Source organism: Pseudorca crassidens, chromosome 10 (genome assembly GCF_039906515.1).
Source record: "Pseudorca crassidens isolate mPseCra1 chromosome 10, mPseCra1.hap1, whole genome shotgun sequence".
In the NCBI taxonomy this organism is placed as follows: Eukaryota; Metazoa; Chordata; class Mammalia; order Artiodactyla; family Delphinidae; genus Pseudorca; species Pseudorca crassidens.
The window spans coordinates 90,220,672-90,235,563 of NC_090305.1; the positions used below are offsets into that span (position 1 = coordinate 90,220,672).

The 14,892-nt window shown below is 44.9% G+C and overlaps 1 protein-coding gene across 2 annotated transcripts in view; it reads right to left on the bottom strand.

The window, feature by feature from the left end:
- The window catches only part of PDZRN3 (PDZ domain containing ring finger 3), a 247,186-nt gene that overhangs the window by 224,082 nt on the left and 8,212 nt on the right, over positions 1 to 14,892 (bottom strand). For both annotated transcript variants that reach the window (XM_067755218.1, XM_067755217.1), the window contains exons 2-3: positions 7,154 to 7,240; positions 629 to 736 (exon numbers count right to left, since the gene is read on the bottom strand). In XM_067755218.1, the coding sequence (XP_067611319.1) occupies positions 629 to 736; positions 7,154 to 7,240 (195 nt within the window). The remainder of the gene's footprint in view (positions 1 to 628; positions 737 to 7,153; positions 7,241 to 14,892) is intronic.

The following is a 14,892-nucleotide window of genomic DNA, read 5'->3' on the forward strand; positions in this document are numbered from 1 at the left end:
CCTGGTGAAAATCTATAAAGCCCCTAAGTAACAGTTTAAAATGATGAGTGAAAAGTGAAAACGAGGAAGTCGGTGATGAGACGAGTGACCATCCTGAATATCAACCTTTGCCTGCACGTCCCCGGACAATCAACTAGTACAAGTGACAACAGGCAGAAAAGACACGCATAAAAGAGGGATCTGTAGAAATAACTGTGTGCCGTGAGCTCTGAGGACGTTACAGTGATTCCAAAGCTGACACAATGATCCCCTCCCTGGTCACCGATCTGAACAGAGTCACCATTTGCACCACAGGGACTGCTCATCTGGTTCTAACTAACACACGACTCCCCAGTGGTTTTCACACGAAGCTCTAACGGAAGAACGCAAAACAGATGTGCGGCCGCGTGACAAGAGCCAAATCGTGAATAAGCCACTCGTAATCCGGCTTCTCTGCACTGAACGTGAACAAAGGCTTAAGAACGAGGCAATCAGCACCCAGTCTGGTCCCACACCCTCGGAGAGGTCTGACTCCTGCGCCGCAAGAGTCCCAGCTGAGGCCTCCCTGCCCCACCGAGCACCCTGCCTCGAACCGGATGAAGACGGGATGCCATTCGGCCTACAGAAGACCCTGGCAGTGTCCACATACCTCGATAATCCTGTCGTGAATTTGCAGGCCTCCGTCCTTGGCTGCAGGTCCACTGTCAACTATTTTGGATACAAAGATTCCTTCAGTGGACGATCCATCTTGGTTGTCCTTTGGGTTAAAAGAAACACACACGTGAACGCTAGGCATTAAGTTGGTCATGAAAATCAAGCTTACACTCTTAAAACAGTAATGGGTTCTTGCTGGCGGCACAAGTGGCAAGGGGGTAAAAGCCAGCTGTTTCCCCCGATTTCTGTTTTAAACTAAAAGTAACGTGACAAAATAAGTCAAGCCGTACCAAAAGGTATAAAATGATAAGCCCCTGCCGTCTCTAACCCACTGTCCTTCTACCCCTTCACTGCATCGAGTGGCAGTTTATCCACCCTTTCCAAAACATTTTAATGTATTTCTTTTTTTCTTACACACAGAAATGGGATTATGCTCCCCACGTTCTTGGGTGCCTGGTTGCAGATTCTCCACCATCAGCCCCACTGTCTACCTCACTCCCTTAAGTGACTGGACAGTAACCCCACACAGGGATAATGAGCACTGTTTACAGTTGTTGCTGTTAGAGACTGTGTCACCTCTAATTCCTTTCTATCTGTGTTCTGAAATATCTTTGCTAGTATATATCGGGGCAAATCCCTAGCAATGGAACTGCTGGGTCAAAGGGTACGTGTATTTGATAGACGTCGCCAAACTATCCTTCAGAGAGCTTGTACTTACAGCTCATTAGACAGAGTGTATTCTCATATCCCCACAAGCACAGAGTATTATAAAACTTTTAAATATCCAAGAATCTGATGGTGAAAATAGGCGTTTTATCTTTGTTCTGATTTGCATCAGAAAAGCCCACCACGACCCCTCCCTCCTCCTAATAAATTCTGATCTCCAATCTTCTTGAATTCCTTTAGATCTTTCAAAGTCCAGACTGAAACTTTCTGGGAAAGAAGACAGCTCCATGCTCAAAGTCCTCCCTTTATTTAAAATCAAAAAGCTCCAACTCATAAAAAAAAAAAAAAAACCCTCACAGCTTGTTCATGAACTTCTTTCCAAATAGCACTGGGATGAATGCTCTCCAAGTGTGTGGATTAAATTTCTCGTGATTAACAGATGGATTTATAACTGCAATGGCAAAAGCATGTGTTGTTTCCAAACAAAAAGCATTTGGGAAGTAAGTTCAGGATGTTCCACAAAAACTCCAAAATCTACCATCATGGCAATTTCCCTGACATAACGCCATAAGAAGATCTACTTCACTCCTTATTTCTCTACATGCAAATACATCAAAATTCCATTTGTTAAAAAATAATTATGAAAATACAACATTTTCCTCTTTAAACTGCAAAACAAAAACAAACCTATATTCTAAAGAAGGAGAGACATGGCTTTGAAGTGGCTCCATCTACCCCTTGAAGTGTAACAGTAGTAACCAAGGGTGGGAAAATGCACATTCTCTACCTCTTCTCTCCCCTCCCATCCCCGCTTCTCACAAAGACACACACACACACACACACACACACACACACTACATAATGTTATAGATATGATTCAAAAGACACCAAAATCACAAGCAAAAATGAACCTTAAGTGTTTTTCCCAACATTTATCCCCACAAGACAAAGATAAGTCTCTCACTGCCATCTGGATTCTATCAACACTCTTCCAAGAGAGAAGGGTCTGCAAGTCTGTGGGTGTTGTGCTGGATCAACCGGCCCCCAAAGGCACCCCTGGCCAGCATCACAGCACTCCGCTCAGGCCTTCACTGTCTGAATTTCTATGAGGCTCCTTTCTCTCTCACAGCCACTACTGATGATGCACGACTCCCAAGGCATCTGTGTAGCTCCCTACGTGCCTATATCAGATACAAAGCAGTGCAACAACTTCTATTTACTGAACACACATTAGGTACCAAGTACGTAGTGAGCGTACTCTGTCCGCCATTTAATCCTCATAATAACCACAACTGGTATGTAATATTATTATCCATTTCATAGATGGAAAAAATCTGAGACAGAGAGGTTAAGTAACCTACTTAAGGTCACACAGCTAAAAAGTGGCATAGGTCACTTTCAAACTAAGGATAGGTTGATTCTCTTATACAAGCTCTAAGTGCAATGCTGTCTCCCGTTGAGAAAAGTCTCAAAAATACACATGAATTCCAACATTCCAGGCTATGGGAATATTCCACTAGAGGAACCTGAAGAGTCTCAATGGACCACAAAGGATTTATGGACAAGCTTGAGTTCCCTAAGGGATGATGTCAATACATCAAATGAAAACAGATCTGTGTTTACTCTGATTTAACTGTTTTGCATTTCTTGGCTGGGGAGGAAGGGGGGAAAAAAGGGGATGGGATTTGGGCTTTGGCTTGTTTTTCAGAAAAATACATCGTACACACGTCATTTTTCTTAAGGAGCATCAGAAAGTCCAAGCAAAAATCAGAGAGGAACAGGCAAGAGCAAACACCACAACTGAGCTTAAATAAAGACAGTGGTAGGGGATGGTAACAGAATTCAAAAAATACAGAAAGCACAAAATAAAAAAAAACCAATCAAGCCCGTCGCTGATAGCGAGACTTTTCTCTTAAGAGCCATCTCTTTAGTCTTTGATTGTTGGCTCCTCTCCTAACACATTTTAAGGTAGAGCTATGCACGAAGGTGAACCAAGATGAATTAGGATTTGTTTGCTTTTGTTGGCTTGAGAAACAGAAAAATGAAAGGGACTGTTTTCATCCCAGGGGTGCCTGACAATGAAGTATATTTGCCAAAGGCTGAAGGGAAAGGTCTGATACACCAGACTGGGGGCTGTTTCTTTAGGGATACGAGCACTCATGAATGGGTGATGTGATTTTGCTAAGAGCATCACGTACTGCATCACGCAATGAAAAGCCTTATGTCAGAGCCCCCGGCTGGGCTTATGTCACAACCCAACCAAGCATCCAACACAGGAATTCCTTGGGAAACACACACGTCATCCGCACAGCGTTCTACTTCCAGTAACTGACAATGAGTGCGCATTGTTGCTTATGCTGGCTTTTTAGCATGTTCTCAATGACCTGCCAGATTTCCAGGCAACAGTGAAGAATCCATTTAGGTTTCCCTTTGCTGTTTCTGCTAATCAGGACAAGTTTTTAAAAACACAACGGCAAACACATGCATATGGAATTCAATCTTCCTCCCCAGGGCCATGCATGGAGTTCTTGCAAAAAGACCACATAAACTGAGAACACTTTTGAACGCTACAAAATTGAGTCTGGTTTGTGCTTAAATCACTTTTTTTAAAGGAAAAAGAAAATGACCTAAAACATGTTCTTTGGTAAGTCTGAGAAAAAAAAAACACAACAACTGCATTCTAGTGAGGCTGGAAGCATCTTTTCACCCCTGGGGAGGTGCAGAAACTAAACACCATCTTTTCGGGCTTTCCCATAGTCGGCTGCCCAACAATTGTCAAGCCGTAGGCTTGCCTCTCTATTTCAGGCATTTTGCAAACATCAGGCTCCCTTCTTCTATATACGCTTTGGTGTGTGCAGAAGAGATCTTCCTAGTTTGGGCGCTTTTGGCTGCAGAAACTTCTAAATCATCTAAAAGTGAAATGCATCTTCGCTTACGGTAGTTGTTTCTTAAAACTGGTAATGATGGGTATGGAGAGGAGGAATAAAAATTATGAACAAAAACCAAGTACAGGGCTTCCCTGGTGGCGCAGTGGTTGAGAGTCCGCCTGCCAGTGCAGGGGACGCGGGTTCGTGCCCCGGTCCGGCAAGATCCCACATGCCGCCGAGCGGCTAGGCCCGTGACCCATGGCCGCTGAGCCTGCGCGTCCGGAGCCTGTGCTCCGCAACGGGAGAGGCCACAGCAGTGAGAGGCCCGCCTACCGCAAAAAAACAAAAAAAAAACAAGTACAGTCAACTCTCTGTTATTTGTGCCAAACGGCAAAAGACGTTCTTGATGGTAAGTTGGAGAACTTGGGTCCGTCCAGTCCTGGTGTTTCCTAGGGACAATTACTGAGCCAGTCAAGCCTCAGTTGGCTCCCTCACGCCCTCCCAGGGCTGGAGAGCCTGACCCCTGGCAGCAAGAACTGAATCAGAGTAGCAGCGGGACATGCCACCTAGGATCTGAGTCAACTGGAAAGAGGGGAAAGTGAAAAGTCCCAGCCTGACACAGTGTTAGTTTCCTTTTTTTTTTTTTTTTTTTAAAATGGGTGTCAGGAAAACCCTGCTGGGATTTTTGTTTGTTTTTTATAAATTTATTTTATTTATTTATTTTTGGCTGCGTTGGGTCTTTGTTGCTGCGCACAGGCTTTCTCTAGTTGTAGCGAGCGGGGGCTACGCTTCGTTGCGGTGCGCGGGCTTCTCATTGCGGTGGCTTCTCTTGTTGCGGAGCACAGGCTCTAGGCACGTGGGCTTCAGTAGTTGTGGCACGCGGGCTCAACAGCTGTGGCTCACGGGCTCTGAAGCGCAGGCTCGGTAGTTGTGGCGCATGGGCTTAGTTGCCCCGCGGCATGTGGGATCCTCCCGGACCAGGGCTCAAACCCACGTCCCCTGCCTTGGCAGGCGGATTCCTAACCAGTGCGCCACCAGGGAAGCCCACAATGTTAGTTTCTTAAGAAACCCCTCGAGACAATGGGAGGAACACAAGGGTGTGTGCACAGTGCTGGGGCCCAGCCAAGTGGGACCGGCCCCTACCCCTGCCCACCTTCATTCTCCTCATTGTCTAGAAGTGTGCTTTTTAAAGTATGTTTTATAAGGCAGATAATGTATTAGTTCATCATTTTAATGACTACGTATCACCTACAACTAAGCTGTCACTTCTTGCAATAAACGGTGTGGAAGTTTCTTGCAAGAAACTGTGGCCTTGGCTAAAAGCAAAGGGAATTTAATCATAACCCGCCTCTGCTTCTCCAGCCTCCTTCTGACCACTTCCTGCCACCCCTCAACTCTGTTCCTGTCCTTGTCTGGGCTTCCCTTGGGTCCGTCCACTTTCTTTTAGCCCAGTGGTCTTCAAAGATGGGTACGTGCAATGCAACACATTGGAATGACAAAAAAGCATTTTAAAAATCATATTCATATTTTAACTTCATAATTTAAAATGACTCTTGCATGTAACTTTTATAAGACAGGTAACATTGGTTCAGTAGTCAATATATTTATAATCTGTAGCTAACTAAATATGCTCAATATATATATATTTTTAAAGTTAAGACTGCTCAAATGTATAAATGTATTATATATGGACCCTCTGATCTAGCAAACTCCTACTTATCCTTCAGAACCCAGCTCCAATGGCCCTGCCCCAGGTGGCCTCCTTCCCTACGGCTAATGGACCCCCCACTCCACCGTCCCCAGGCATCTTTAGCTGGACCCAGGCACAGCGTGTATCAGTGAGAACAGTGCTTTCCTCTCCTAACTCATCAGTTCCTCCATCTGGACTTGAGCTCCATGAAGGCGGGGGCAAACATTAACCACAGCTGGATGGCTGACATCTTCTTATCCTTTAGGATTTGCCTTAATATCCCTTCCTCTCTTTCCTGATTACTCTAGCCAATGATGGCCGTTGCTCCTTGGTAGCTACCACATGCCATCCTCCCACTTTTTACCCTTCATTGTACTTCTCCCATGTGTAATTACTGTATCTACTTGTTTCTTGCCCAATATCACCCAGGACATAAACTCAATGACCACAGGGACCCAGTCTCCCTGGCCAGTATCTCCAAGCCCCTAGCAAACAGCCTGTGTTCAATACTTATTTGTTGAATGAGTGAATCTGATTTTCTTTTTCCTTCCCTTGACAATTTTCCTTCCAAGCTAACAAACAAGGAGAGGGTCAGCCCAAAAAAAGAGCAAGAGATGACACATACTCGGGCAATCGTGAAAGGTGAGATCCCAAAACACATCCTCTGCTGCACCCTCCCCCCACCCCAGCCCTCTTAGCAGACATTTTCTTTGCAATTAAATTGACAGATTTGAATTCAGTCTCTCCTTTCTGGAGGAGATCATGATGAATGGGGTGAACAGCTCCAGAGGGAAGAAAGAGCATGGGATGGACTATGCCACAAATGGGGGAATTGCCCCTGACTGATGAAGGGCAGACAGAGCAGAAGCCCCGATCACATGGCCAGTCTCAGAGCCCCCAATCTAGCAAAGTCACTCCGTGCAACTGCACACGTCTCACGCGACGTGCCTCAGCTCAACTGCTACCCAACCAGACACGCATCCCCAGAGCTAAACGGCTAAGATGAGCTACTGTATGACTAGGACAATGCTACATTAGGAGATCACAATGAAATAAAAATCCCCCAGACGGAATCACTTCGCTGTGCAGCTGAAACTAACAACATTATAAATCAACTATGCTTCAATAAAAAAATGAGATAATAAAAATCCCTGAGCAGGAAGATGTTAGATACACAACGAACTCTAATAAGAGCAGAATGAAGTGACCAAGGTTTCCTACCCCTCGCCCCCCAAACACTGACCCCTCTTCCACCTGCATTAGGGACAAGAAAAACCCATTTCAGCAATTAACATACCACACACGGCCGGCCACCGATAATATTGAATCCCAGGGAGCCGGAGTCCCGATGCAGGACAAGAGTCAGGCTTTTTGTTTCTTCACCCTGCAGGGAACAAATGAGTTCAAAATTTTATTTACAAACAGCGAAAAAAATGGGAGGAATTTTCTTTCTATCTAAGTGGACTCATGGGCTGCTGAGCATTAAAAATCCTATGTCTCTAGGGAAGTTTAACCAGGGAGAACTTTGGGGGCCCATGATGAAACTCTGTCCTGTGCTGAAGAGGTTACAAACATTTCTCGATACCATCTAACCCTGGGGCAATCACTTAAGAACGTTTGGAGATGTCCAGACACGTGGAATGAATATTTTCTCTCAGTGACACCTTGGTCTGCAAACGCATCTTTCCTATGGCCAGCCCAGCGCAAGCTTGCTGTCTAGATGACTACTGTCTGTCTGTTTCTCAACCACTGTCAACAGCAGCATTCACGTTATGTCATGAAAGATTCCAACAGCAATCCCCTCGGAAGTCTGGGTGTACGTACGGCCCATCAACAGTCATCTGTGTTTGGGAGACTTGGGGGGAAAATAGCTCTTGAAAAGTCAGATGCAAGCATGGGTGGGAAAAAGAAAAATCCTGAATCTTACTGAAAAGGGGGGAGGGGGCATTTTCACAAAGTAATGACTGTCCAGTCCTGAGGGGATGCAGAGTGTTCAACAGAAAACACTCTGTTTAAGGTGGAGGGGGGGGTCTACGTGAGCCCCTTTAAATCAACCAAGCAGAAATGGCCCCAGCAGGTCTCAGAGGCGCAACGTTCAACAGTCAAACAGGATGGAGATGCCAGGGCACCCCAACTAACACTCTCAAGTAACAGACAGATAAATAAAAATAGATTTAACCTTCTGCGCAAACTATCACTTAATAGGCTTAGACATAAATATTAAACTTGTTGATACACCTCTGAAACAGTTCCAGCTACCTGAATGGTATGCAAAACTCCACATGTACTGGCTATAAATTTACAATTGCTTCACTCCTGTTTTCTGTTTAAACAGGGTATCATTTAAATGCGGTATGGTTTTTCACGCTTCTCAAAAACAGCACTGACAGCTCATCACAAAGAGGTTTTATTTTGATATTTATTGCTTCCTGATGAAACCTGCGCTTTCTACTTCTGCTGGGGAAATAAATGGCAACATTTGAATGACATGAATGCAAATATCTTATTCGACCTCCACGGTGGCAAAGAAAACCACTCTTGCCGACTGTGCAGTGCCCAGTGGTTTTTCTGGAGCACTAATTCATTTATTGCTATAGTTGTCAATGTAAAACACTGTTCCATATTTGGCGAGGAAAACTGTATGTAACACAGCCACACACACACACACTAAAGACTAATGGGTCTCAGGGACTTCCCTGGTGGTCCAGTGGTCAAGAATCCATGCTCCCAATTCAGGGGGCACAGGTTCAACCCCTGTTCAGGGAACTAAGATCCCACATGCTGGGCAGGGCACGACCTAAGACATTAAATAAATAAATAAATAATAAATAAAGATTAAAGTTTCTTAAAAAAAAAACCTAACGGGTCTTCATGTATAAAAGTATCTGCAAGCGCTTAAAGTTCTTAGCAACAACGGCTGTTTCTCATGACTAGTTCGTGTATAGCAGAATTCAAAATATTTTCAAAAATGTCATAGAAGCCTTAGCATCAAATACTAAAACACTGTAAAAACAAAAATGATAATTTATTAGTAGAAAAAAGCAGTTTCTGATGAAAGAACTAGGTGTCCTATAAGAACAACACAACAAAATCTTCATTTCTGCAGCGTCATTTACTCAATGCAGAAAATACAGTAGGTAAATATAAAAGAAGCGAGCCTCTATCAAACTACTGTACTTTAACAGAAAAACAGCAGAGCCTCAGTAATGACAACCTATTTATGAACTTAAAAAAAAAAAGTCCTATTCTCAGCACCACCACCCAGAGCATCTATCAACGCTATCAATCTTTATTGTTCATTTGACCTGCAACAAGAGAAGAGACAACGATATTCACTGCTGTAAGAGAATAAAACTTCAGAATCACCCTAATAGTTTTGAGATGTAAATACAGCGATGTGCAAACTGAAAGAGTTTATATCTTTCTGCCTTGGAAACGGAAAATGTTGCTAACTCCATTTCTTGCTTTGTTATCTTAGAGAGGTGAAAAAGTTAGACATACATGGGAATTGGAGAGAGTTATCATACATATCTTACATTTCTGGCTTTCATAACTAATCAAGGATAGACACTGTACAGTCACACAGTAATCCAAGGCAGATGTCTCTGGTTGAACAAGCTCAGATGATGCACAAAGGAGAACGCAGAGCCAAACGATTAAAACAGACCAGTTTTAAATCGACTGTGACAACTATTTATTCTTCTAAAAAATGAAAGAAAAATAAAGCAATCTCATTGCATTGCATTAACAATGATAACAGCTAACCTTTATTGGCTCTTCATCATGTGCCAGAAATGATATTGAGCACTTAAGTGCTTTATTTTATTTAATAATCCAACCAATGTTATCAACTGTCACTATTACCACCCTCATGATACAGGTGGGAAGACTGACGGAGAACAAGAAAGCAAGCTGTCCCTTGTCAAAGAGCTAGTAAGAGGTCAAGCTGGGATGGAAACCGATGATCTCCCATTCTAGACCTTAATTACTGTCTACACTAACTCCCTTTTCGTGTGGAACATAGAAAAGAGTGCCACGTAGACTAGCGACATATTTGGTCTCGCCCAAGATCGTTCCCTTGTTGGAGTTCCAAAAAGTTCCACAAAGGAATTCATCATAGGAAGTCTTACCCAGGAAACCAGTTTCAGAACAGAACTCCAAACTCTTTAGTGAACTATTTATCTCCAGAAGACCCAACCTGAGATGCCCAAAGACACCTAGGTCTGGTCCCAAACTCAGAGATCTCTCTCCAGGGACAGTGGAGACCAACTGAGACGATGCCTGAAATAAGATTCCTCCGCCAGATAGCAATGTGCAAAGAACAATCAAGTTAACTGTCTACACCTCCTTGCCAGATGCACTCAATCCCAGGGAAGAAAGAAAGGAGGTTCTCCTTTTCTAGAAGTGTCTTGACCCAGTCTGTTGTCTAGGACGGATAGACACGGGTTTTAGGTGACATTGCCTATCTTAGGACTAATTTACAGGACTGAGCCATCATGTGGAAGATTCAACACATGATACCGGGAGCACTGACAGAGAAGAGAAAAGCTCTGTCTGAGCCGAATTCCTTTCATTTCTCCATCTAATGATCAAAGGTCATTTCCTTTTCTCCGACACCCCGAGCTTGATCCTGATATCTCCTTTCCACTCCCCTTCTCACAAGCAACCTTAACTATCAATACTTTCATTGAATTTCTCATTCTTCAGAAGAAATAATAGAGAATTTAAACACCAGGCTTCACACAACACCACGTTTAACAGGTTAACCTTACTTCCTGCTTAATTATTTAACCTGTTCCTGGGTTCAAAATGCATCGGATCCAGGGCATTTAAACGAGTCTCATTCAATTATATCGCACTGAGTGAAGACATGTACAAGTGGAATAAGGACAAAGGCTCTCATCAATACTGCGTTCCCGGCTGCTCACAGACATTATGTTAATAAGTGACACTGTTCATCCAAAGGAAAATTTAACCTATGTTGCTCTGTTTTGGTCGTTTATCAGAACCCATGCTTTGAAACTTTCTCAGTGGCTTGGTATAGTAAAAGAAGGGAACGAGGACTTCCCTGGTGGCGCAGTAGTTGAGAATCCGCCTGCCAGTAATACAGGAGAAGTGTGTTCGAGCCCTGGTCCGAGAAGATCCCACCTGTCATGGAGCAACTAAGCCCATGCACCACAACTACTGAGCCTGCGCTCTAGAGCCCATAAGCCACAACTACTGAAGCCTGAGTGCCGCAACTACTGAAGCCCGCGCACCTAGAGCCCGTGCTCCACAAGAGAAGCCACTGCAATGAGAAGCCTGCGCACCGCAACGAAGAGTAGCTCCTGCACGCCGCAATTAGAGAAAGCCCACGTGCAGCAACGAAGAACCAACACGGCCAAAAAATAAATAAATAAATAAATAAAATTTTAAAAAATATATATACCAATTAAAAAAAAAGAGAGCTCTGTTTCACAAAAACAACTGAACAACCGCAGCATCAGCCTTGGGAGGCACGTATTACATCAATGCTCTACACCTGAGAAACTGAGGCTCGAGAAAGGCATACACTTGCTGAAGATCACGTGGGTCCAAGGCGGGGGGGGGGGCAGGGTTGGAACCCAGGTCCACAGGACTCCAGCACCCATGCTGTCCCTCCTGGGCTGGTAAACATGTGCACCCTACCCTAAACTCCTTTGCCTCAAAAGACACGGCTTTCACATTAAAACGTCATGAAGGATTAGACATCTAATTAGCTTTGTAATTAGAGTTTTAAGCAAGGCTTCTTTGGACTATGCAATAACAGTGGCAAAGATTAGAGTATCTATTATACCCTGAAGGGTGTCATAAGAATACTATACCTTTGACAGGAACAGGGTGATGGTTAAGATCTTGGACTTCACAGTCAGAAGCTGAGTTGAGTTTCCTCATTCTTAGAATGAGGATAATAATGGTTTCTTCTTGAAACATGAATGAGATAGACTATCACTGCCTAGTGCCCCCGTACAAGGCCTGGCCAATAGCAAGGGTTCCAAACGCAAGCAGAGCACAGGGTGGGTCGGACACTAGCACATCTCAGCAATGAGGCCATGGTGCTGTTTAACCACATAAATGACTCTGCTACAAAAATCTGGAAATGAGGAATGTCTAATCCTAAGTTAACTTAGTCTACAGTAAGTTTGGGAGAGCTGAGGCCTGAAGTTAAGGAAATAAAGACAGTTGTACATTCATCCCAACATCTGGCCATCTGATGGGAGCTATTACATCCACGTGCACGTTCCTCCTTTCCCCAAGTCTGGAAAAAGAGCAGCACATTCTTGGAGGACTGCACAAGTGCCAGGAGACAGATTTTATCCTGGAGGTAGTGGGAGAGAGACATGATAAAGAACACGAGGGGAACAGCTCAGCGTGGACCTTCGGGGGCATGGAGGTGGCACGGGCAAAGGGTGCTGCTCAGACGGCTGTGAGGCTCGAGGAGGGGAAATCGGACACAGGACACCCCAGGCCCGGAGGGAGATGGCCCTGGGAGCAAAGGGGGCGGGGGAACAGATGGTGGCTCGCAACAGGACAGGAGAAACATCCAGTCCAAGGAAGTGTGGGCTTGGATACGGACAGTGGAGGGAGGAGTGTGGGGCACAGGATACCCAGGTATTTGCTGAGACACCTGGACACCTCCCAGTTCTATCGGATGAGTGAGTCTTGATGGGCTGGGAAGAAAACAAAAAGAAAACGAAAGAAACCACAAAACTGGAAATGAGATAGCTTTTCCCAGAGCCACCCTCTTCCTGAATGGCAGGGTCTCTTCCCTTCCGGAGCCAGGACTCAGGAGGGAGAGGCGCTCTCACCAAGAGCCCGGGGTGGGGGATGGAGAAGGAAGATGCCTTCATATCCTGGAGTCCAGTGCCAGCACTGCCTCCTTGGGAGAAGGGCCACGAAGCTCTAACAGATGCTCAGCATCCTGTCTCTACCCCAGAATCCAAACCTAGTGGACAGTCAGGCCCCTAGGGAAGTGTAGGGTGTCCCTGGGAGATGCTTAGGTCTTTAGGATTGAGACAGGGCAGAGATAGAGTAACCCTGGAGAAGCGGGTGTGGCATGAGCCATCCACAGCCAGTAAGTTACAAGCAGAAAGAGAAGCTCCAAGTTCAGGAACATACACTAGATTCTGCTGAAAATAAGCTTGGCTATCATATTCAAACGTGTAACTACCGATCAGTGTTAAAATCAACTACCGATCAGTGTTAAAATCACCCAATTTGTAATCTGCTCCATTCAGGGTCTAACTGGACAAGAATTTTGGGGGGGGGGGGATAATAGCCACAGCGAAAAAGCAGAACTCAAATGTACTTTGTCAAAAAGACACCTCATGGTGGCTGCTTTTCTTTTAAGTCCAAGAATGCAAACTGTCTTCTATGGTAGAGTCCCTCTTCCTTTCAGCATCACTCTGTCACTGTTCTCCAAACAATCCAGCCTCAGAAGCTTGGACGCCAGCCACCTCCTAAGCGGTGTGGCAGCCCCCAAAGTCCATCGTGCCGCTGTCAGTGTGGATTCTTTCTAAAAACTCCTTTCCGCCCAGTGACGGGTGTTCCTTGATTACTGCTGTTGTGGGACTTGTAGCCGAGAACGGGCTAGACTGGAAAGCTGCCCGGCGGGTTGTGAGAACTGTAATTGACTGACCACTAGTCTGTGTATCTGGGGTGACACAACACCTCTCAGCCTCAGATTATGCAAAGCTCCCAGAGACTCGCACAGCTGGGAAACAGCTCTGTCTGTTGACTAGTGACAAGAGAGCGCAAAAATGTGGAGGGGCGGGGCTGGGGGGACCGGGCGGCAGAGATGGCTGCCAGAAATTCTGTCCTAAAGAGAATGGGGATGCCTTCTCTCCCCGCACCAAGATGTTTCTGTCCTCTTCGTCGGTCAAACTATGTTTTTAATGAGGAAGCAGCTTGGACCAAGCCCTCCCTGTCATTCCAACTTCAGTTCTAAAAGAAGGGATTCTTGGAGGAAGAACAGAAGGGGGAAACTGTTCAAGTCCAAGACTGAAGGCAGTCGTGGGAATGACGCTTGAAAATGAATTGGAAACGGAGGAGACAGTCCACTGAAGTATTGGCGGTGTTGATCTGTCACCAGAATAGGTGCAGAGAGGATGAAAAGAGACAAAGGGCAAGGGAAACTGGCAGAAAGGAGCAAAGGTATAGCGTTTATGGAGCTATAATATCTACAGAACGGGATATATTCACCCACAGCCAAAGATGTTTCTGAAAAACAACCTAAGACATTAAGATTGTCAGCGCTGCCCTAGGCCAAGAATATACACATATTTAAAGCTGCTGCTGTATTTAGATAACCTAAGAAATCCCTCAGTCTACTTCTCTATCTCCATGAGTTTGATTTCAAGTCTGTATCTCTCATTTCTATCATCCGCTCATCTGCTTTTCTGGTGAACGCCCACAAGCGACGCTTTCACCGACACACGGACAAGAACAAACCGAATCAAGGTGCGGCAGCATTTTCACATTTCCACTTGACGGACTACAAGGTGACTTCAGTTTCTGAAATAGGATCATCCAACTACCCAACCTGGAGCATTTTCTTGTCCAAATCGGCAACAAAGCAAAGGCAACCCAGCTGCGAAGTCCTACCTTGTCACTTACAGGAAGGTGGGAGCTTGGCCTGGCCCATCCCTCTTTACCTTTGTTAACTGCAGTTGGACGACTATAAATTCAAGTAAACACACAGTAACCTCATCTTATTCGCGCCTTTGGCCTCCTCCTTTACACCTTAGCTCAGAGCTGCTACCCAGATGCAGTGAACTTGACTTGAATATCCCTCTCTCACAAAGTTTCCAGCGCTGACAAGCAGTCAGAGAGGAGAAAGGCAGAGATTCTGGTCACCCAAGGGCATTCCATGGCTTGCAACGAGCCTGTAATCCTTCGAGTAAAAATCCCCTTCCTTCTTTATTAAACCATCTCCAATTTCTAATGTTTCCTCAGTGATTTACTTGAAGAACATCCCTAAACCTATAGGTACTGAAGAAACATTCACTTAATAAATGT